General features: G+C 46.9%; 1 protein-coding gene across 7 annotated transcripts in view; it reads left to right on the top strand.

Moving 5' to 3' along the window:
* Positions 1-24,126, top strand: part of tcp11l1 (t-complex 11, testis-specific-like 1) — a 101,517-nt gene that overhangs the window by 58,524 nt on the left and 18,867 nt on the right. For 6 of the 7 annotated variants that reach the window (XM_072466285.1, XM_072466284.1, XM_072466287.1 and 3 more), the window contains 5 exons: positions 11,382-11,502; positions 14,913-15,133; positions 16,083-16,225; positions 19,321-19,514; positions 20,274-20,455. In XM_072466285.1, the coding sequence (XP_072322386.1) occupies positions 11,382-11,502; positions 14,913-15,133; positions 16,083-16,225; positions 19,321-19,514; positions 20,274-20,455 (861 nt within the window). The remainder of the gene's footprint in view (positions 1-11,381; positions 11,503-14,912; positions 15,134-16,082; positions 16,226-19,320; positions 19,515-20,273; positions 20,456-24,126) is intronic. The other variant, XM_072466288.1, reaches the window with a different exon arrangement.

The following is a 24,126-nucleotide window of genomic DNA, read 5'->3' on the forward strand; positions in this document are numbered from 1 at the left end:
GCCGTTGGGAACAGGAGTTACATTGGCATTTGGAAAAGAAGCTGCATTGCAATTGGGAAAAGAAGCTGCATTGCCATTGGGAACGGAAGCTACATTGCCGTTGGAAACAGAAGCTGCATTGCCGTTGGGAACAGGAGTTACATTGGCATTGGGAAAGGAAGCTGCATTGCCATTGGGAACAGGAGCTGCATTGACGTTGGGAACAGAAGCTGCATTGCCGTTGGGAACAGGAGTTACATTGTCATTGGGAACAGGAGCTGCATTGTCATCGGGACAGGAGTTGCATTGTCATTGGGAACAGGAGCTGCATTGTTATTGGGAACAGGAGCTGCATTGCCATTGGAACAGGAGCTGCATTGTCATTCAGGGCAGAAGCTGCATTGTCATTGGGAATAGAAGCTGCATTGTCATTGGGAACAGGAGCTGCATTGTCATTGGGACAGGAGCTGCATTGTCATTGGGAAAAGGAAGCTGCATTGTCATTGGGAACAGGAGCTGCATTGCCATTGGGAACAGGAGCTGCATTGCCATTGGGAACAGGAGCTGCATTGCCATTCAGGGCAGAAGCTGCATTTCCATTGGGAACAGGAGCTGCATTGTCATTGGGACAGGGGCTGCATTGTCATTGGGAACACAAGCTGCATTGCCAATGGGAACAGGAGCTGCATTGTCATCGGGACAGGAGTTGCATTGTCATTGGGAATAGAAGCTGCATTGCCATTGGGAACAGGAGCTGCATTGTCATTGGGACAGGAACTGCATTGTCATTGGGAAAAGGAAGCTGCATTGTCATTGGGAACAGGAGCTGCATTGCCATTGGGAACAGGAGCTGCATTGCCATTGGGAACAGGAGCTGCATTGCCATTCAGGGCAGAAGCTGCATTTCCATTGGGAACAGAAGCTGCATTGTCATTGGGTACAGGAGCTGCATTGCCGTTGGGAACAGAAGCTGCATTGCCATTGGGAACAGGAGCTGCATTGTCATTGGGAACAGAAGCTGCATTGTCATTGGGAACAGGAGCTGATTTGCCATTGGGAACAGGAGCTGCATTGCCATTCAGGGCACAAGCAGCATTGCCATTGGGAACAGGAGATGCATTGCCATTGAGAACAGGAGCTGCATTGTCATTGGGAGCAGGAGCTGTATTGCCGTTGGGAACAGAAGCTGCATTGCCATTGGGAACAGGAGCTGCATTGTCATAGGGAACTGGAGCTGATTTGTCATTGGGAACAGGAGCTGCATTGCCATTGGGAACAGGAGTTACATTGGCATTGGGAAAAGAAGCTGCATTGCCATTGGGAACAGAAGCTGCATTGATGGTGGGAACAGAAGCTGCATTGCCGTTGGGAACAGGAGCTGCATTGCCATTGGGAACAGAAGCTACATTGCCGTTGGGACCAGAAGCTACATTGCCATTGGGAACAGAAGCTGTATTGACATTGGGAACAGGAGCTGCATTGCCATTGGGAACAGGAGTTACATTGGCATGGGAAAAGAAGCTGCATTGCCATTGGGAACAGAAGCTGCATTGCCATTGGGAACAGGAGTTACATTGGCATTTGGAAAAGAAGCTGCATTGCCATTGGGAAAAGAAGCTGCATTGCCATTGGGAACGGAAGCTACATTGCCGTTGGAAACAGAAGCTGCATTGCCGTTGGGAACAGGAGTTACATTGGCATTGGGAAAAGAAGCTGCATTGCCATTGGGAACAGGAGCTGCATTGACGTTGGGAACAGAAGCTGCATTGCCGTTGGGAACAGGAGTTACATTGTCATTGGGAAAAGAAGCTGCATTGCCATTGGGAACAGGAGCTGCATTGTCATTGGGAACAGGAGCTGCATTGTCATTGGGACAGGAACTGCATTGTCATTGGGAACAGGAGTTGCATTGTCATTGGGACAGGAACTGCATTGTCATTGGGAACAGGAGCTGCATTGCCATTGGGAACAGGAACTGCATTGCCATTGGGAACAGGAGCTGCATTGTCATTGGGAACAGGAGCTGCATTGCCATTCAGGGCAGAAGCTGCATTGCCATTGGGAACAGAAGCTGCATTGCCATTGGGAACAGGAGCTGCATTGTCATTGGGAACAGGAGTTGCATTGCCATTAGGAACAGAAGCTGCATTGACGTTGGGAACAGAAGCTGCGTTGCCATTGGGGACAGGAGCTGCATTGTCATTGGGAACAGAAGGTGCAATGCCATTCAGGGCAGAAGCTGCATTGCCGTTGGGAACAGGAGCTGCATTGTCATTGGGAACAGAAGCTACATTGCCATTGGGAACAGGAGCTGCATTGCAATTGGGAGCAGGAGCTGCAATGCCATTGGGAACCGGAGTTGCATTGCCATGAGGAACAGAAGCTGCATTGCCATTGGGAACAGAAGCAGCATTGCCATTGGGAACAGGAGCTGCATTGTCATTGGGAACAGGAGTTACATTGGCATTGGGAAAAGAAGCTCCCATTGCCATTGGGAACAGAAGTTGCGTTGACATTGGGAACAGGAGCTGCATTGTCATTGGGAGCAGGAGCTGCATTGCCACTGGGAACAGGAGCTGCATTGTCATTCAGGGCAGAAGCTGCATTGTCATTGGGAACAGGAGCTGCATTGTCATTGGGAACAGGAGCTGCTTTGTCATTGGGAACAGGAGCTGCTTTGTCATTGGCAACAGAAGCTGCATTGCCATTGGGAACAGAAGCTGCATTGTCATTTGGAGCAGGAGCTGCATTGCCATTGAGAACAGGAGCTGCATTGTCATTGGGAGCAGGAGCTGCATTGCCATTGGGAACAGGAGCTGCATTGTCATTGGGAACAGGAGCTGCATTGTCATTGGAACAGGAGCTGCATTGCCATTGGGAACAGGAGCTGCATTGCCATTGGGAACAGGAGCTGCAGTGCCGTAGGGAACAGAAGCTGCATTGCCATTGGGAACAGGAGCTGCATTGTCATTGGGAACAGCAGCTGCATTGCCATTGGGAACAGGAGCTGCATTGTCATTGGGACAGGGGCTGCATTGTCATTGGGAACATGAGCTGCATTGCCATTGGGAACAGGAGCTGCATTGTCATCGGGACAGGAGTTGCATTGTCATTGGGAACAGGAGCTGCATTGTTATTGGGAACAGGAGCTGCATTGCCATTGGAACAGGAGCTGCATTGTCATTCAGGGCAGAAGCTGCATTGTCATTGGGAACAGAAGCTGCATTGCCATTGGGAACAGGAGCTGCATTGTCATTGGGACAGGAGCTGCATTGTCATTGGGAAAAGGAAGCTGCATTGTCATTGGGAACAGGAGCTGCATTGCCATTGGGAACAGGAGCTGCATTGCCATTCAGGGCAGAAGCTGCATTTCCATTGGGAACAGGAGCTGCATTGTCATTGGGACAGGGGCTGCATTGTCATTGGGAACACGAGCTGCATTGCCATTGGGAACAGGAGCTGCATTGTCATCGGGACAGGAGTTGCATTGTCATTGGGAACAGGAGCTGCATTGTTATTGGGAACAGGAGCTGCATTGCCATTGGAACAGGAGCTGCATTGTCATTCAGGGCAGAAGCTGCATTGTCATTGGGAATAGAAGCTGCATTGCCATTGGGAACAGGAGCTGCATTGTCATTGGGACAGGAACTGCATTGTCATTGGGAAAAGGAAGCTGCATTGTCATTGGGAACAGGAGCTGCATTGCCATTGGGAACAGGAGCTGCATTGCCATTGGGAACAGGAGCTGCATTGCCATTCAGGGCAGAAGCTGCATTTCCATTGGGAACAGAAGCTGCATTGTCATTGGGAACAGGAGCTGCATTGCCGTTGGGAACAGAAGCTGCATTGCCATTGGGAACAGGAGCTGCATTGTCATTGGGAACAGGAGCTGCATTGTCATTGGGAACAGGAGCTGATTTGCCATTGGGAACAGGAGCTGCATTGCCATTCAGGGCACAAGCAGCATTGCCATTGGGAACAGGAGATGCATTGCCATTGAGAACAGGAGCTGCATTCTCATTGGGAGCAGGAGCTGTATTGCCGTTGGGAACAGAAGCTGCATTGCCATTGGGAACAGGAGCTGCATTGTCATTGGGAACAGGAGCTGCATTGTCATTGGAAACAGGAGCTGATTTGTCATTGGGAACAGGAGCTGCATTGCCATTCAGGGCACAAGCTGCATTGTCATTGGGAGCAGGAGCTGCATTGCCATTGGGAACAGGAGCTGCATTGTCATTGGGAGCAGGAGCTGCATTGCCATTGGGAGCAGAAGCTGCATTGCCATTGGGAGCAAGAGCTGCATTTGCCATTCAGGGCAGAAGCTGCATTTCCATTGGGAACAGAAGCTGCATTGTCATTGGGAACAGGAGCTGCATTGCCGTTGGGAACAGAAGCTGCATTGCCATTGGGAACAGGAGCTGCATTGTCATTGGGAACAGGAGCTGCATTGTCATTGGGAACAGGAGCTGATTTGCCATTGGGAAAAGGAACTGCATTGTCATTGGGAACAGGGGCTGCATTGCCATTGGGAACAGGAGCTGCATTGCCATTGGGAACAGGAGCTGCATTGCCATTCAGGGCAGAAGCTGCATTTCCATTGGGAACAGAAGCTGCATTGTCATTGGGAACAGGAGCTGCATTGCCGTTGGGAACAGAAGCTGCATTGCCATTGGGAACAGGAGCTGCATTGTCATTGGGAACAGGAGCTGATTTGTCATTGGGAACAGGAGCTGATTTGCCATTGGGAACAGGAGCTGCATTGCCATTCAGGGCACAAGCAGCATTGCCATTGGGAACAGGAGCTGCATTGCCATTGAGAACAGGAGCTGCTTTGTCATTGGGAGCAGGAGCTGTATTGCCGTTGGGAACAGAAGTTGCGTTGCCATTGGGAACAGGAGCTGCATTGTCATTGGGAACAGGAGCTGCATTGCCATTGGGAACAGGAGCTGCATTGTCATTCAGGGCAGAAGCTGCATTGTCATTGGGAACAGGAGCTGCATTGTCATTGGGAACAGGAGCTGCTTTGTCATTGGGAACAGGAGCTGCTTTGTCATTGGCAACAGAAGCTGCATTGCCATTGGGAACAGAAGCTGCATTGTCATTTGGAGCAGGAGCTGCATTGCCATTGAGAACAGGAGCTGCATTGTCATTGGGAGCAGGAGCTGCATTGCCATTGGGAACAGGAGCTGCATTGCCATTGGGAACAGGAGCTGCATTGTCATTGGGAGCAGGAGCTGCATTGCCATTGGGAGCAGGAGCTGCATTGTCATTGGGAACAGGAGCTGCTTTGTCATTGGCAACAGAAGCTGCATTGCCATTGGGAACAGAAGCTGCATTGTCATTTGGAGCAGGAGCTGCATTGCCATTGAGAACAGGAGCTGCATTGTCATTGGGAGCAGGAGCTGCATTGCCATTGGGAACAGGAGCTGCATTGCCATTGGGAACAGGAGCTGCATTGTCATTGGGAGCAGGAGCTGCATTGCCATTGGGAACAGGAGCTGCATTGTCATTGGGAGCAAGAGCTGCGTTTGCCATTCAGGACAGAAGCAGCTGGCCAATGAATAAAGTAGAGGTGCGGTGCCCGCCAATTTCCAAAGTCGTGGAAGGCAGTGATACAGGCATTAGGTGATGGGAGCACAGGTGCTGGTGCGTTTCTAAACAGCAGCCAAACCAGTGTATAATGCCTGAAAACTTTCTGCATCATCTTCTGCCATTGTAACGTTCTGCCAGTAGTTTTAACCACACTATCCCTCATCGTCCAGACCAACATCCATTACCTCCAGTGTCTACCGTGCTGAGCGCATGAATGGAGCAGGAGCCTGTCACTAGGAATGTCACATGGTAGAGTGTGGCCCAATGGTTCAGCGATGCCTTCCTGCATGATCCCCTGAGAACATGGGAGAGGCTGTTCCCAACAGGTGGCAAAAAGACCCCTCCCCCAGCTGACCACAGAATCATGGAATCATAGAATTTACAGTGCAGAAGGACACCATTCAGCCTATCGAGTTTTAACCGGCCCTTGGAAAGAGCACCCTACCTAAGCCCACACCACCACCTTATTTCCACACCTCCACTCTATCCCCCTAACCCCACCTAACCTTTTTTTTTAGGATACTAAGGAAAATTTAGCATAGCCGATCCACCTAACCTCCACATCTTTGGACTGTGGGAGGAAACCGGAGCACTCGGAGGAAATCCACGCAGACACACGGAGAACGTGCAAACCACACACAGACAGTGACCCAAGCCAGGAATTGAACCTGGGACCCTGGAGCTGTGAAGCAACTGTGCTAACCACTGTGCTACCGTGCTGACCAAGGAAGCCAGGACAAGGATAGCAGTGGGGATTTGCAGCCATGGAGCCTAGCACCTGGATCCAGTGTTGGAAGAGGTGAATGACCTTTTCTGCACTGCAAGAATGATGTGAGTGAGCGATGAGCACGCTGTGCCTGTCCATTGGTCAAAGCACAATGGGCAGAATTCACCCTTCCAGCGGCTAAGGGTGGATCACGACGGGAAAATCGGCGCAAACCCCAAATCCGGTACTGGTGATGGGCTAGCACCTGCGCTGTGGATAACGGCCGGAGAATCGCCGGGTCGGGCCGCGAATGCACAGGGCTGACGGCCTGCACTGGTCGCACCGGAAAACATGGCACCCACACCGACCCCACAGCCCGCTGCCTGCCCACCAGTCCTGCCAGCCCTAGCAGAAGGCCCCCGGCCAGCGAGTGTGTCCGTTGTCCGCAGCCGGCATGCCAGGACTGCTGGGATCACACGTGGCCCGCGCGGTCAGGAACTCGGCCCATCAGGGCGGAGCATCGCGGGTGGGCCGGCTGAAGACGCGCCAATGGCCTTGTGACTGCACGCGGCGTGCGTCCCGATGACATTGTTCTACCTTTATTTGCAAACCACAAGCAACGAGTATGTTTCTTGTATTAACCAAATGACCACACAACCAGTAGTTAATTCAAAAGACAGTTATTATTAAACACAAAACTTGTCTCTCTGTGCAATGATACACGCGGCTACGCATTAAACTACACCTATCAACTAAGATGACCGTTACTTAACTTCTGGATGACTAGATAAGGCCTTTATCTGAGTCCCCACGTGTGTCGGCTGGAAATCGACAGGTCCCTCTCGGCTGCGGCTCGTCTCTCTCAAGTAGCTATCGCGGGTCTTGAACTTGGCTGGTCGTTATGCTGCAGTTGGTGTGGGCACAGGCCGGTCCCAAAAGAGATCGATCCCTGGTGTGCAGGGCCTCTTATCCTTCTCCTCTTTCACGTCCTTTTGGGCGGGGTTAACTCAGGATCCAATGGATCGATAGGGTCTTGATCACTCTGATCGATACTGGCCAGTTAGGGGCAGGTACCTTGATGGCTGGGTTGGTCCTAGTCGTTATTGTTCCAAGTGCGTAGGCCTTTCCAAAAAAGGGGAGGTGGCGCCAGGGAGTCTGCTACTATCGCTATTCCTTAATTTGAGTCTGTTGTCTTGGGGAAATCGGTGATTGACCTTTAACAGGCACAAGTTTCAATTTGGTCTGGTTTTCCTTTGCTCAATACACAGGGGCTGTGTACTGTCTGCGTCCTGACTTGACCACAATTCCCTTTATCCTTTGCGGGCAGCCATTTTAGATGGCCACAACACCGATTTGTAGTGGGCGGAGCATTGCAAACCTGTGTCAAACCGGCGCCTGTCCCGGATCCGGCTTCGGAAACCATTCTCCGCCTGATCGCTGACCCAATTTCGGTGTCGGGCTACGGAGAATTCCGCCCAATGAGTCTCTCCGTGCAAAACGATTGGCCAAGTGGATGAAAGAATAGTATTAACTAACCCTAATCCCAGCAGCAGCTCATGAGAAATGGCTGTATGTGCATTACAGGCTTGCTGGGGGTCAAAATCCTCCAACTCCCATGAAATTGGACATGGGATTGAGATATCGGGATTCCCCATTATAGGCCTGAAGAAAGCCATTTGAGCTGGGGAGCAGTTGAGTATCTTGTGGAGGCACACCTTTTCTTTCTGACTGCAGGGGGATAGAGTCCACAGTGCGAAAAAGAGGATGAAGATTGGTGTCTCATGGCGCTGAGGACCCAGGTTCGATTCCAACCCTGGGTCACTGTCCGTGTTGGGATTGCACATTCCCCCCGTGTCTGCGTGGGTCTCACCCTCACAACTCAAAGATGCGCAGGTTAGGTGGATTGGCCACGCTAAATTGCCCCTTAATTGAAAAAAAGAATTGGGTGCTTTAAATTTTTTAAAAATGTCAAAATGATGTAGTTTTCCGCCCAAGCAAATAGGGCATCCGTGATTTGTCACACAGGTCCCCGCTCAAGCCCTGGAATGATCCTGAGGCGTTAAAGTTCAGGGCTGCAGTAACATTGGTGGCCACCGGGAGCGAGTGTCCTCCTCCTCCACGTGGTGCCAGGTCCGTGAGGACGTGGCACAGATGCAACACCGTCTCCTTGTTGAAGCGGAGTCTCTTGCGGCAAGCGTTGTCCGTCATTTGTTCAAACAACCAGCGATGTCTGCACACCCTGGGCTGTTGTGGGACTCCCCCTCTGGGTCCCTCCCTGACCTGATGGGGAGCCGATCTTCAGGGTGTGGGGCGGGGTCCAGCACATGGTCCGCAGCCTCGAGCATCTGCAGATGCTGATGCTGAAACCGTCTCTGGCGTCTGGCGCCTGGCCTAGCAGCAGCACCACTAGAGCGAGTTCTGGACCCAAAATCCCTGCCATAGCATTTAATATTTGTAAGGCATTGGGAGAGAGTATTAGACTGACAGACAGCGGTGGCTCCCATCCTGGGACCTTCCATTCCCGTATTGATCCCCCCCCCCCCCCCCCAATCCAGACCTCCCTGCGCATGCACACCCAGCCGCCACAACGGGGCCCCCTCACTGGACCCAAGACCCTGTACCCGGGACACCCGTTCATAACGTCACCTGGACCGGGTGCTGGTCCCCTCCCCGTGGCATTCGCCCACCTCCAGCCGTGGACAAGTCCACGGAGCGGTGTCCCATCCCCTGGGAGTTCGGATGTTGACTGCTGCGTGTGTGGAGTTGTCTCCTGCAGTGTTCAGGCACAGGGTCCAGGCATCGCGGTCTGATTTGAATGCTAGGCAGTGACTCCCACATGCTACATGGCCCGCCCACCCATGGGAATCCACTTGTGTGAAGTGCTGACTTAACCACGATTGCCAATTCTCTATCAGCAATAGCCTTAGCTGCCTGGCCAGAGACCTTGGCAGTCGGTGGATGTTATTGGTGGTCTGTGGAGCAGACCGGTAGCAACAAGAGTTGCCCCTGGAATGGATACACACAATCCAGGGGTTGGCAGGGTGGTGCCGCACGCAGTTGCACCCCCCCCACCCCGGTTGCCCCACCCAGTGCCCCAATCCACCCCCCCCCCCCCCCCCCCCTCCACCACCCCCCAATCCTCCCATAGCGGCTGACCCCTGTGGGAGGTCACCCAACCCCAAACGAGGGTCATTGTCACCAGTTGGACATTTATTGAGTAGACGCCCTTCCTGTTTATGAAGGCTGCAGCCTGGTTCTATGGAACTTGATGGCCAGATGTGTGTGATTTGTTACTTTGTACACATGTGGAAAGTCTGCATTGGCCCTGAAGCCAGTTCTCTTAGCCTGGCTATCAGGGTCAGTGCAATATCACACAAAACCCCCATCCATCTTAAACAGGATGTTGGTCACCTTTCTAATGCAGCAATGTGCTGTTGCCTGGGATATCCTGCAAGTACACTTGTAGATTCCTGGAAAGAGTTGGAAGAATAAAATGCAGCACTGCGATGATTTTTAATGTCACTGGCATTCAGTGCTCACCCAGCCCCATTAGTTGCAAAAGCACAAAGAGGTCAGTGATGGACTCACTTGACAGCTACAGTCTTCTCTCCCACTGGTGTTCTGTCATCTGGAGGTAGTTCATGCAACACCTAAACACATGGGAATGCAAGACGACCTCTCCTGTTGCCATTCCCTATGGTGTCCTTCTGTGGCCTGACCAGCTATGGCCTGCACCAGTACTGGTGATTCAGGATCCTGGTGCACCCTTCCTCTGTGCTTCTTCTCCACCACCCGTTGGATGGATGAGTCCTATGTCATGATTGTTCCCCCTTGACTGGCATCTGCCCTTGGAAGGAATGTCCTATGGTAGCCCCTCTAGCCGCCCCTCTCTTTTGCAGGTCTATCCCTCTGAGCAGCCCCCTCTTGGAAATTTTGCTGACCTCCTCTTCTCTTTTGATGAAAGCTTCCACTTCAATGGAAGGCAGCTCCACAATTGCTGACCTTCCACTCAGAGTCTGAGACCTCGCCTGAAACCCCCCATCTTTGAAAGGTGAGGGAATTTTCAAAGGCTGGGCAGCGCAATCTCCATGCACCAACATTTAATTTGCAAGATACCGGTTGATTTCAGTCAGAGGTATACAAATTTGTTATAATTACCTTTTTAATGAGCTCAGTTACCTTTCTGCTGCCTTTTTGTTGCATTGACATCTTGCTGCCTTCCTGCTGCCCACATAATTCAGCCGAGAGTTCCCAAAATTGGGCCTCCAATATGCCCAATTCCGGAAATATGCAGGCTCCCACATGATTCTGGAGCTGCCCCACTGCCACCAACTCCTGGTTCCCACTCCACACTCTACATTAAATTCCACCGACAGTCTACAGCTCCTGAAGTTACATTTTCCTTTGTGTGTAACAGTTTGCCCATCTATTGGTTTGCTGTAGACTTGTGTAAAAATATTGGCAGTTTTTAATAGACAGAGAATGTATGAAGGACTCAATTACATGATTGTGGGCTCACACTTGTACCTGGTTTCACCACAAGGGGGCGGCAAGGTGGTGCCGTGGTTAGCACTGCTGCCTCACGCGCCGAGGATCCCAGTTCGATCCCGGTCCTGGGTCACTGTCCGTGTGGAGTTTGCACATTCTCCCCATGTCTACGTGGGTCTCACCCGCACAACCAAAAGATGTGCAGGGTAGGTGGATTGGCCATACTAACTTGCCCCTTAATTGGAATTTTAAAAAAAAAATTCAGGCTTCACCACAGTGACAATGAGCATTTTACATACCCAAAGTAACCTAGGAAAGCCCATGTCTAATCTGCCTACATTAACAAAGGGCCATTTGTTAGCTTTTATTTGGCGAAATAGGTCAGCCTTTGCAAAACACCCTTCATTCATACTGCATGTGAAACCCAAACATCAGAAAGGGAGATTTTTGTGTGCAATTATTGTTAAAAGGATCAGACATGTTGCTAACTTTCTTAGTTGGATTGGCTAATCTATCTGTCAATTCACAGAATAACACCATCTAAATATGTTACCTAACAAAACATTTTATACGATAATTTCATAACAAATCTACAATTCCAATAATTTCTCAACAGTTTTGAGAAGACACTTGAAGTCATTATGAAGAAAGCTTTCTGGGATAGCTTGCGAGCACAATTAAATGAAGATCCACCAGTTTATGACCATGCTATCAAGCTTCTAGGTGAGATTAAAGAGGTAAGGTCTCCCCGTGTCTGCATTGGTCTCACCCTGTTGTGTTATGCTGCTTCGTGTAGCATAAGCTGCTTCCTTGATGTATGCTTTGACAAAGGAAGCTCCAGACTATGAAATGAGTTCAACGTGTTTATTGAACTATTAACACAGTTCTTAAATGAGTTCGACTCTCTGCTAATCTAACTGTAGTAACTGTAGTAATATCTTTACCAGCCTGCTGTCAGCCACATGCTGGATGTGATGCTGTTGATCAACCCTGATGTACTCTCTAGATGTCTGTCTATGGAAAGAGGCAGAGCAAGTGTGCCCTGTCCTTTTATATGGGTTGTGAAGTGCCCCCTTGTGGTAATGCCACCTCTGGGTGTCCTGAATACCCATTGGTTGTGTCCTGTTGTAATGACCCATTGGCTGTATGTCTGCATGTCATAACTTCTCTGGTGCTCCCTCTAGTGGTTACTTAGTTGTAGTGTATTTACGTTAACCCCTTGTGTATATACAGTGATGCATATCACCACAACCCCCACAAGCCAGAGATGTGCAGGGTAGGTAGATTGGCCACGCTAAATTACCCTTAATTGGAAAAAAAAATAATTGGGTATTCTAAATTTATTATTTTAAAAACATAAAAAAAGAGGTAAGGTCTTATTTCAGGATAGCTAGTATTTTAAAATAATATATAGTACAGTAAGTACCACAGAATCACAGAATAATACAGTGCAGAAGAGGTCCTTCGGCCCATTGAGTCTGCAACGACGCTTGAAAAATACCTGATCTGTCTACCTAATCCCATTTGCCAGCACTTGGCCCATAGCCTTGAATGTTATGACGTGCCAAGTGCTCATCCAGGTACTTTTAAAATGGTATGAGGCAACCCGCCTCTCCCACCCTCCCAGGCAGTGCTTTCCAGACCGTCACCACTCTCTGGATGAAAATATTTTCCCTCAATTCCCCCCATATCTTCCTGATCTTGAACTTGTGTCCCCTCGTAACTGACCCTTTAACTAAGGGGAGCAGCTGCTCCCTAACCATCCTGTCCATGCCCCTCATAATCTTGTACACCTCAGCCTTTGTTGATTTACCCACCCCTATTGTCCTGATGAGATGGTGGTGGAATGTAGTGAGGAATAGGTATTGCAGGGTTTCTTAAAAAGGATTACTGCATCTGTTGGGTTTTTATGACCATTCAGCAGCTTTCATTCTTGTTTCATGCTGTTGCAAGCTCGCAATATTAAATCACCAGATGTATTTATGTTTGTTCTTTCCTGGAATGTGAGCATTGTTGGCAAGCCGAGCATTTGTTGCCCATCTCTAATTGCCCTTGAGAAGGTAGTGGTGAGCCATTTTCTTGAACCACTGCAGCCCATCCTGTGTATGTACACTAACAGTGCTATTAGGAAGTGAGTTCCAGGATATTTACCTAGGGATATAAAATGAACTGATGTTGAATTTAGTTTCACAGCTTCCCACACAGTGAGATTTGAACTCTTGACCTCTGGACTGCTTGTCCGGTACCATAGCCGCGCCTGCACCATAACTGTAATAATAGGGATTAAGCTTGGGCTCTTTCTGTTTTGTATGATCAGTTCTGACTGGAAAATGCTTTAAAAAATATTTCCTTTCCTGGAAGTAGGGAAATAAATAATTTAAGCTCTCCGTATTAGCCCATCAGCCCTAAACCACAAATGTGGCACCCCATGCTTACCTTTGCAGCCTTCTCTGCCAAACTGTGGAGGAACCAAAATGACCAAAATGACTGTGGCAACATGCACGTAACCCTAAACCAATAACTTTAACATTATTATTTTCTGCATTGTACAATTGCTCATCATAATTACCTTTTGTTAGAACTAGAACTTTATTAGTGAGCCCATCATTTATTTTGAAGTTTGAATTTCTCATTCTTGAAAGTTTATTTTTGTGTGGAAACTTTTAAAAAATTGAATGAAACAGTTTACATGCTCACCTGCGTTTCATGACAACATTGATTGAATGGAGAAAATCCATTCACGCTTTAAGACTTTTTGCCAAGGTTGTGCCTGCTTCAGGAGGAAAGTGAGGTTAAGATTTAAGTCTTTGCAATACACACTGGACTATTCCTCAGTTTTATTTTGCATTTTGTACATATCTGACTGTGGAGGGCATTTTTGTGAACAATCTGGGGCGGGATTCTCCCCTACCTGGCGGGGCGGGGGGTTCTGGCGTAATGGAGTGGCGGGAACCACTCCGGCATCGGGCCGCCCCAAAGGTGCAGAAGTCTAGGGGCTAAGCCCTAACCTTGAGGGGCTAGGCCTGCGCCGGAGCGGGTTCCGCTCCGTCGGCTGGCGGGAAAGGCCTTTGGCCCCACGCCAGCCGGCGCCGAAAGGTCTTCACCGGGCAAAGCATGCGCGGGAGCGTCAGCGGCTGCTGACGTCATCCCCGCGCAGGGGAGGGGGTCTCTTCCGCCTCCGCCATAGTGAAGACCATGGCGAAGGCAAAAGAAAAAGAGTGCCCCACGGCACAGGCCCGCCCGCGGATCGGTGGGCCCTGATCGCGGGCCAGGACACCGTGGGGGCACCCCCGGGGCCAGATCGCCCCGTGCCCCCCCCCCCCCCCCCCCCCCCCCCCCCCAGGACCCCGGAGCCCGCCCGCGCGCCTTGTCCCACCGGCTGGAGAGGGTTGACAGCGGTGGGACTTTGGCCCATCGCGGGCCGGAGAATCGCCGGGGGTGGGCCCGCCGACCGGCGCGGCGCGACTCCCGCCCCCGCCGAATCTCTGGTGGCGGAGAATTCGGGACACGGCGGGGGCGGGATTCACACCAGCCCCCGGCGATTCTCAGACCCGGTGGGGGGTCGGAGAATCGCGCCCCTGATTTATAAAGCATCCATTTTGTTGGATTAGCAAGCTGCCTCCCCAAATGGAACTGTGGATAAATGCACCTTGCTTTTGTACTCAGCCATAGTGAGCAGGAATGTGCCAATTTTGCTTTGCTTCATTCAGATGATCGCAGCTCGGGCAAACAATGCAGCAGTTGGTTTCATAACCACTGTGTTAGGAAGGGACTAAATACCTTGAGGTTTGCAAGATATTATTCTACCCAGTAAAAATTGTGTGTGGACAAGCAAAAGCAAAATTAGAGCAACGAAAATGGCCTACAAATTCAAGTATATGAATTATTCTTGTGTATAAAGTAAAGTCACTTGGGTGACATAATGTAGAAAAGGCTGGAGTGGGAGATAAAGATGGATTAAGTCATTTTCAAAATTAGCACCATTTAATAAAGTGTCACTGAGGCAGGCCCATAAACATCACTAAAAAGCTTTTCAGTATTTTTCAGATTAATTTGTAACTTGCACATTGAAAACAGTTTGAAGCCATAATCTTAATTTTGCTGATATATCCATCTCATCTCTAATTTAATTGATATTACTTTCTAGAGTCTCTTGTCATTCTTGCTGCCTGGTCATACCAGGTTAAGAAATCAAATCAATGAGGTTCTGGATCTGGAACTCATAAAGCAAGAGGCTGAGAATGGCGCATTGCACATCCCAAAGCTGGCTGACTTTATCATCGGAATGATGGGAACACTCTGTGCCCCTATCAGGGATGATGATATCAAGAACATCAGGGATATCACAGATGTGGTGGAATTGTTCAGGCAAGATGAGACTTTAAAATTTACAACCTACCTCTTTGACTAAGCTTTTGATCACCCGATAACGTCTTATATGGCTGGATGTCATACTTTGTTTTATAATTTCTCCTGTAAAGAACCTTGGAATGTTTTATTGCGTTAAAGGCTCTGTTTAAATTGTTATGTGAGATGTGTGGATTTATTGATTGGATTCTGGTACTGAAGACTTCAAACATGTAAATAAAATGGGCTCAGATCTAAACATTTTTAATTAACATTTTTGCATTTTAGTAATAGAACCAATGTCTGCCTGTCTTTCCTCTTTGAGATGGCCTATTGCTCTAAATGTACTGTACCAAATAAAACAGAGGTCAGGTATGTCTAATGTAAGTGTGTATCCATGATTATACCAACTGTCTGCGCTCTAGTCTCAGAAAATAACAGCTCTGACCTCTCGACGGTGGATGAAATTTCTGGTTTTTCTTCCAATGAACCAATTAAATGTCTGATGCTTTTTATAATTTTAGAAGTTAAAAGATGCATAAAAAAAGTTTTTTAAAAAATACATTTCCAGCAGTGTTAGAACATCGATGGGCCGAATGGCCTCCTTCTGCACTATAAATTCTATGATAATCTATGATCGCCAAGTGTTTGCCAAACTCTGCATGTATAAATGATTGTTAACAAGTGATCCATAACAATCTTATCCTTTTTAAAATGACAGCTCAGAATTGTTTTTAAATAATTGTGTTTGTACAAAATCATTTTTTAAAATGAAGCTTATTTGTGTCTGGCTGTTCTGGATTATGACAGTCCTGCCCTATTTTTCTCTCTCTGAAACTGCAAAAGCTAAGGCATAGTGTCATGATGCCAGATTTGTGCTCCAAGTAACATATGTGTCCGAGCAACTTATGAAAGTCACAGACTGTAAAACACAATGCGACTTGTTCTCAACTTGTATTGTTATTTTCAGAGAGATTTTTGCTGTGCTGGATTTAATGAAGCTTGACATGGTGAATTTTGCTATTAGTAGCATTCGACCACACTTAATGAAACAATCGGTTGATTATGAGCGAAAGAGTTTCCAGGAATTCTTTGACAAACAACATGGTAAGAGTTAAGTGTCTTCTTTCACATCCTTGATTTATTACACAGTGTACCTGGTGATCTTGGAGGCAGCCTTGTCATCTGTACTTTTTTTTAAATGTAGAGTACCCAATTCTTTTTTTCCAATTAAGGGGCAATTTATTGTGGCTAATCCACTTACGCTGCACATTTTTGGGTTGTGGGGTGAGACCCACGCAGACACGGGGAAAATATGCAAATTCCACACGACAGTGACCCGAGCCAGAATCGAACCCGGGTCCTCGGCGGCGTGAGGCAGCAGTGCTAACCACTGCGCGACCGTGCCGCATTGTCATCTGTACTTTTTACTAACCATTAAACAGTTAAAAAGGAATTAATTTTGCAGTTTTTAGAAGACAAATACATAATTACACATGGAGACTGATCACATCATTGGAGAAACTGACTGAGGAATATGGGGAGCTTAATTTATTTTGGTTAATACTGTACTCTCTTTTTAGTTATTACCCTATCTTCAGTTTATTTAGTATTGCCTGGAATTCCTCCCATCCAGCTCTTCACATGGTCGGCACTGGTAATGAAGTGAGCTACATTTTAATATTAGATATTAATTCAGAATCTGCAAAAGAAGGATGGAGTAATCATCAGGTTGTGATAAAGTCCTTGTGTATCCTACTTTTAACTTTGTGTCTCATACTTCAAAAGAAAAACAATGCACTATGGCTGATCTAGGCTATGCTACAGTCTCTTAATTGAGATTGATTTGAACTCATCACTGTTTACTTAACAACAGTTGGCCATTGTTGCCTTGAGCTTTACAGGGTATGATGTTTCTGATCACAGATAGAATCATGGAATTGACAATGCAGAAGGAGGCCATTCAGCCCATCGAGTCTGCACCGGTCCTTGGAAAGAGCACCCTATCTTCACCCTATCCCCGTAACCCAGTAACCCCACTTAACCTCTTTTTTTTGGACACTAAGGGCAATTTAAGATAGCCAATCCATCTAACCTGCACATCTTTGGCCTGTGGGAGGAAACTAGAGCACCTGGAGAAAACCCTCGCTGATCATATAAAACAGTGCACTTTCTGATTTACATAACACTTTGTGTGACTTTCAGATGCCCAAATGAGTTTTACAGTCAATGAAGCACTTTTGAATTCCAGTCACTGTTGCAATGTAGGAGATGCAGTAGCTAAATTTTGTACAGCAAGTTCTCATAAATGGCATTGTGATAATAGGTGGATATTTACTGAGATTTGCAGCTTTAGAGGTTTACAAGAATAGTTCCAGGGATTAGAAACTTCAGTTATGAGGATAGATTGGAGAGGTTGCGACTGCTCTCATTAGAGGGAAGAAGGCTAAGAAGAGATTTGATAGAGATGTTCAGAATCGTGAGGGGGCTGGACAGGGAGAAACTGCTGCTGCTTATAAAAGGTTCAAGAATGAGAGGACACAGATTTAAAGTGATTTGTAACAGAAGCCAAATGTGATATGAGAAAAACGTTTTCAGATAGAGTGGTTTGGGTCTGGAATGCACTGCCGGGAGCTGTGGTGGAAGCAGGTTCAATCGAGGCATTCAGGTGGGCATTAGATGATTACTTGAATAGAAACAATGAGCAGGGTTACGGTGAAAAGGCAGCGGAATGGCACAAAGCCTCAATGCTCTTTTGGAAAGCCAGTGCAGACATGATGGGCCAAATGGCCTCCTACACTAACAAGTCAGTGATTCTGTGATCTATTTTTGAGGCTTATTATGAAATTAAGATTATAGGTGTGAATCTTTTAATCCACTGTCATTGAAGTTCTCTCCTTGCTTCAGCCCCTCCCAATCAATAAAATACCTTTAGATATCTTGGTGGTGTGAGAAACACCGCTCACTTAATAAAAGATTTACACTTAGTCAAATTCTGAAGAAGTATTTATTATCGATCTTGCAAGAGCGGGTGCCTCCAGTAAGCAATGGCAGACACAAAGAATTCACACAGCATCACTTTGTTATATACAATCCATGAAAATACAATCCGTGGGAAACCATCCCTGAGAAACACATCCCACCCACTATAGACAGGGCAGTTCCCTTATTTCTTCTCTCCCTTACACAGTGATTTGGCAGTTAAAGATAAGAATGAGGCCCTTTGCTTGCACCTGCTATCTCCCCCTTGCTTAGCAAGTTCTGTTATTGTACATTCTGTTCTTCCCCGAAGGTCATTCTGGTACATCGTTATAATAATTCGCTCACTATAGCTTACTCAGAACTTGACATGTTAATTTTCCCATCATGCTTCATTGTTGACATCTTAATTGTGAACCAGAGTATATACATGTAAAAACAACACAAAAACAACACAGAATGTTCATTTCTCACAGTGGTTAGTTACACGGTCTTACGAAGTGCAGTGGGTCGTGTCCTTGCTTCTGATCCAGAAGTTCCGGATTTAGTCCCACTCCAGGATTTGATGACTAATGAAGGTGTGTACATAACCTGACCAAGCAGGTTAATTATCAGCCCGTAAATCCTTCCAATGCACCCATGGCAGTTAGTAAGAGTGGGAGAGTCTTCAAATCAGCCATGCTTGATGTGGAGTGAGATCCCTCAAGCTATAGGCTCTGGTGACTGGTTCCAAGAAATACAAGCTACAGAAAACAAGCATAAGCGTGCACTTCATCTGCCTTGTGCGTCTCTTGGCATGGGAAGAGAATCAAGAATGAAATGATATTTACACTTTGAAGGTTTGGAAAAGATTACTACAAACACTTACAATGGTGTTCAATTGGGAGGTATTCTGCTTAGCTGGCATATTTCACAATGTGGGTGTTATAACCCCATCAAGACCCCATGGGGACGACCCGAATACTCTCCCTTGAGCCTTGTGGAGAATGACATCCCCTCCTGAGAGGCGGAGGTCTATCAGTGCACTCGTTAACTCCACAGGATACAACTCAGCCCAGGTAGGAGCCAGGGTTCCAGAATAGTCCCAGCTGGGACTTGAACAGTTGCTTGCATATACATTTCCTAAACCAAGGATTGGAAATAAACCTTTTTTGATTCCTCCTTGACTACCGTAATGGGAAATACTTTTCATTCTATTTTTTCTAATAATTTAATTTTCTTTTCATCAGGTTCGTTAGAAATCACTACAGAATGGTTGCAAGAGGCAGCTAGTGAACTTCTGAGCTCTGATATGAATATTTCTGTGCATGGTGGAGCCGTAGCTGGTGCCAAAGACATTTCTGCATTATGCCCTACTTCAGTGTTAAACCATGCATATGTTAAATTGCTGAAATGGGATCACACTAACAGACTCTTCCCAGAGGTTGGTGCCATTCGTCTCATCGCTTTTTCATTGCCTATTCAATGGTTGGATCTCCGTTTCACTGTGAATGCAGTCTTAAATTCAACATGAACTTGACTCATTTGTGTGTTAATGTTGGCAAGAATGTTGGTTTCTCCAAGGGGAGGTTTTATATGACTTTGGAAAGATCCAAATATGATCACAGGGGCGATTTTGAGCCTGCACACGCTGTCCGCAGATCGGCAGTGCGGGTGAAAATCCCGCGAGAATTGGGAAACATGATTCTCGCCGGAGAGATTGCAATTCCCAATTTTCCCCGCCCCTCACCGGTGATGTCAGGAGGTTCATACCCAAAAAGGGTGTGAACTTCATTTTAATAGCTTTACATGTATTTAAATATTATTAACAGGCCTCTGCCACATGATCCCCCTGCCACACGACCCCCCTCAATAAATAGTCATATGTCGGCGAGGTTTACAACAGGTTTGGCAAAACGTGAAGCAGTCGAATGGATCCCTCTGTGATGCAGAAGGGGGGGGGAGGCAGTGCCAACCTGTGCTGGGGTGGGCCCTAGTGGGAACCCATGAGGGGGGATGCATTAATGTGTGGTGGGGAGAATAATGGAGGGAAAAGAGGTGAGGAAAGCATCTTCTTGGATTTTCTGAAGTGGATGCTATGCTGAAGCTCGTCCTGCACAGATAACTTGCCAAATAAATTCCAGCATCTGCAGTAATTTGCTTTTATCCAGGTAACTTGCCATTTTGTTGTTCTCTTTTGTAGCCTGTGCTGATGGACCAATCCCGTTTCAAGGAGATGCAACAGGAATTGAATCAACTGACCATTATAGCGGCTGTCCTGCTGGTTATATACAACATGACGGGCGCAGCCATATCAGGGCTATCAGGATTTCTGGGCAGACTGAAGAGGATTATTAAAGTCTTATTGACAGGCATGCATACACTGTAAGTGACTTACTATGGGCTGCAAACAGCTATTCATTACTCCACCTTCTAAATGATTTTAAAATAGTAATGCTCCTGTTGCATAAATCTTAATCTCTATATAGTTCATTGAAATTATAGAGTCATAGATGTTTACAGCATGGAAACAGGTCCTTTGGCCCAGCTTATCAATGCCGCCCAGTTTCTATCACTAAGCTAGTCCCAATTGCCCGCATTTAGCCCATATCCCTCTATACCCACCCTGCCCATGTAACTGTCTAAATGTTTTTTAAAGGAAAAAATTGTATCCGCCTCTACCACTGCCTCTGGCAGCCCGTTCCAGATGCTCACCACCCTCTGTGTGAAGAAATTTCCCCTCTGGTCTCTTTTGTATCTCTCCCCTCTCACCTTAAACCTATGCCCTCTAGTTCTAGACTCGTCTACCTTTGGGAAAAGATGTTGAGTATCTACCTTATCTATGCCCCTCATTATTTTATAGACCTCTATAAGATCACCCCTAAGCCTCCTATGCTCCAGGGAAAAAAGTCCCAGCCTATCCAGCCTCACCTTATAGCTCAGACCAAAAAGTCCTGGTAGCATCCTCATAAATCTCTTTCTAGTTTAACAATATCCTTCCTATAATAGTGTGACCAGAACTGAACACAGTATTCCATGTGTGGTCTTACTAATGTCTTGTACAACTTCAACAAGATGTCCCAACTCCTGTATTCAATATTCTGACCAATAAAACCGAGCGTGCTGAATGCATTCTTCACCACCCTGTCCACCTGCGACTCCACCTTCCAGGAGCTATGAACCTGTACCCCTAGACCTCTTTGTTCTGTAACTCTCCCCAACTCCCTACCATTAACTGAGTAGGTCCTACCCAGATTTGATCTATCAAAATGCATCACCTCACATTTATCCAAATTAAACTCCATCTGCCATTCATCGGCCCACTGGCTCAATTGGTCAAGATCCTGTTGCAATCTTATGTAACCTTCTTCACTATCCACTATGCCACCAATCTTGGTGTCAGATGAAAACTTACCAACCATGCCTCCTACATTCTCATCCAAATCATTTAATATATATATAACAAATAACAGTGGATCCAGCATCGATCCCAGAGGTACACCTCTGGTCACACGTCTCCAGTTTGAAAAACCACCCTCCACAACCACCCTTTGGCTTCGGTCAACAAGCAAATTTTGTATCCAATTGGCTACCTCACCCAGGATACCATGAGATTAAACCTTTTGCAACAACCTACCATGCGGTACCTTGTCAAAGGCCTTGCTAAAGTCCATGTAAACAATGTCGACTGCACTGCCCTCATCTACCTTCTTGGTTACCCCTTCAAAAAACTCAATCAAATTGGTGAGACATGACTTTCCTCTTACAAAGCCATGCTGACTTTCCCTAATTAGCCCTTGCCTGTCTACATGCCTGTAGATCCTGTCCCTCAGAATACCTTCTAACAATTTACCCACTACAGAAGTAAGGTTAACCGGTCTGTAGTTCCCAGGCTTATCCCTATAGCCCTTCTTAAACAAGGCACAATATTTGCTACCCTCCAATCTTCAGCCAGGTGAATCTTCTCTCCTGTGGCTGTCGATGATTCAAATATCTCAGCCAGGGGGCTGGCAATTTCCTCCCTTGCCACCCACAACGATCCCAAAGTGATCCCTCACTAACACTTCCGTCACCTGCCCTTCCTTATTCCCAAAGAGGAGGTCCTGGGATACATTTCATCTGGTACCAAGGATTTATCTATCTTGATGCGCTTTGATACCTTCAGCACCTCCTTCTCTGTAATATGTACACTCCTCAAGACATCACCTTTTATTTCCCTAACTTTCATGCCTTTCTCAACAGTAAATACTGACGAGAAATATTAATTTAGGACCTCTCCCATCCCTTGAGGATCTGCACATAGGTAACCTTGTTTATCCTTAAGAGGCCCTACCCTCTCCCTAGTCACCCTTTTACCTTTTGTGTATCTGGAAAAGCTCTTTGGATTTCCTTTGCCTTATCTGCCAAGACAATCTCATGTCCCCTTTTTGCCCTCCTGATTTCTCTCTTAACTGTACTCCAACAAGCTCTATAAACAGGCGCTGGAATGTGGCGACCAGGGGCTTTTCACAGTAACTTCATACTTGTGACAATAAAAGATTATTATTATTATTCAAGGGATCTATTTGATCCCAGCTGCCTATGCATGTCATATGCCTCCCTCTTCCTTTTGACCATGGCCTCAATATCCCGAGCCATCCATGGTTCCTTGCTTCTATGAGCCTTACCCCTCACTCTAAGAGGAATGTACTCACCTTGAACCCTAGTTAACACCTTTCTGAAAGATTCCTACTGTCCCCTTGCCTGCAAATAGGCACCCCCAACCACCTTTGGAAATTCCCACCTAATACCCTCAAAATTGGCCTTGCCCCAATTTAAAATTTTAACTTTTGGGCCAGAACTATCATTCTCCATTGCTATCTTAAAACTAATGGAATTATGGTCACTGACCCCAAAGTGATCCCTCACTAACACTTCCGTCACCTGCCCTTCCTTATTCCCAAAGAGGAGGTCAAGTTTTTCCCCCTCTCTAGTCGGGCCATCCACTTATTGAATGAGGAATTCTTCTTGAATATACTCGACAAATTTCTCTCCATCCAAACCCCTAGTGCTATGGCAGTCCCAGTTAATGTTGGGAAAGTTAAAGTCCCCAACTATTACCATCTTATTTTTCCACAGCTATCTGTAATCTCTTTACATATTTGCTCCTCAATATCCCGCTGACTATTTGGGGGCCTATAATACAGACCTATCAAAGTGATCTCATTCTTCTTATTTTTCAGTTCTACCCATATAGACTCAGTGGGCGAACCCTCGGATATATCCTCTCTCTGTACTCCGTGATACTGTCCCTAATCAAAAATGCAACTCCCCCTCCTCTCTTACCTCCTGTTCTATCTTTCCTATAGCATTTGTACCCCGGAACATTGAACTGCCAGTCCTGTCCCTCCTTTAGCCAAGTTTCAGTAATAGCTATAATATCCCAGTCCCATGTACCTAGCCATGCCCTGAGTTCATCAGCCTTGCTCGTTAGGCCTCTTGCATTGAAATAAACATAGTTCAATCTGTTTCTCTGCCTTCCACTTTTCTCCTTATTGACTTTTGTTTCTATCCTTTCTTTACTACCCTCCAACTTCCTGCATTGGTTCCCATCCACTGCCACATTAATTTAAACCCTTCCCAACAGCGCTAGCAAACAACCCCCCTGGGACATTGGTTCCAGTCCTGCCCAGGTGTAGACCGTCCAATTTGTAATGGTCCCACCTACCCCAGAACCAGTTCCAATGTCCCAAAAATCTGAATCCGTCCCTCCTGCACCATCTCTTAAGCCATGCATTCATCCTGTCTATCCTGTCATTCCTATTCTGAATAGCACGTGGCATTGGTAGAAATCGACTGAAATTATGCGACTGACACAAGCTGTTCAGCCTAGCTAGTCAGATTCGATGTTTATCCTGCACACAAACAGTTGTCCTAATCCACGCTACCCTTTTAGTTCCCTTAATTCTTTATTTCACTTTCCTTTACCAACCTATCTAACCACTTATTAAACATTGGTTAGATAGACTCTACTTCAGTCACTAATTCTAAAACTATATATGACAATGCGTTCTACA

This window comes from Scyliorhinus torazame, chromosome 10 (genome assembly GCF_047496885.1).
Source record: "Scyliorhinus torazame isolate Kashiwa2021f chromosome 10, sScyTor2.1, whole genome shotgun sequence".
Taxonomy (NCBI): Eukaryota; Metazoa; Chordata; class Chondrichthyes; order Carcharhiniformes; family Scyliorhinidae; genus Scyliorhinus; species Scyliorhinus torazame.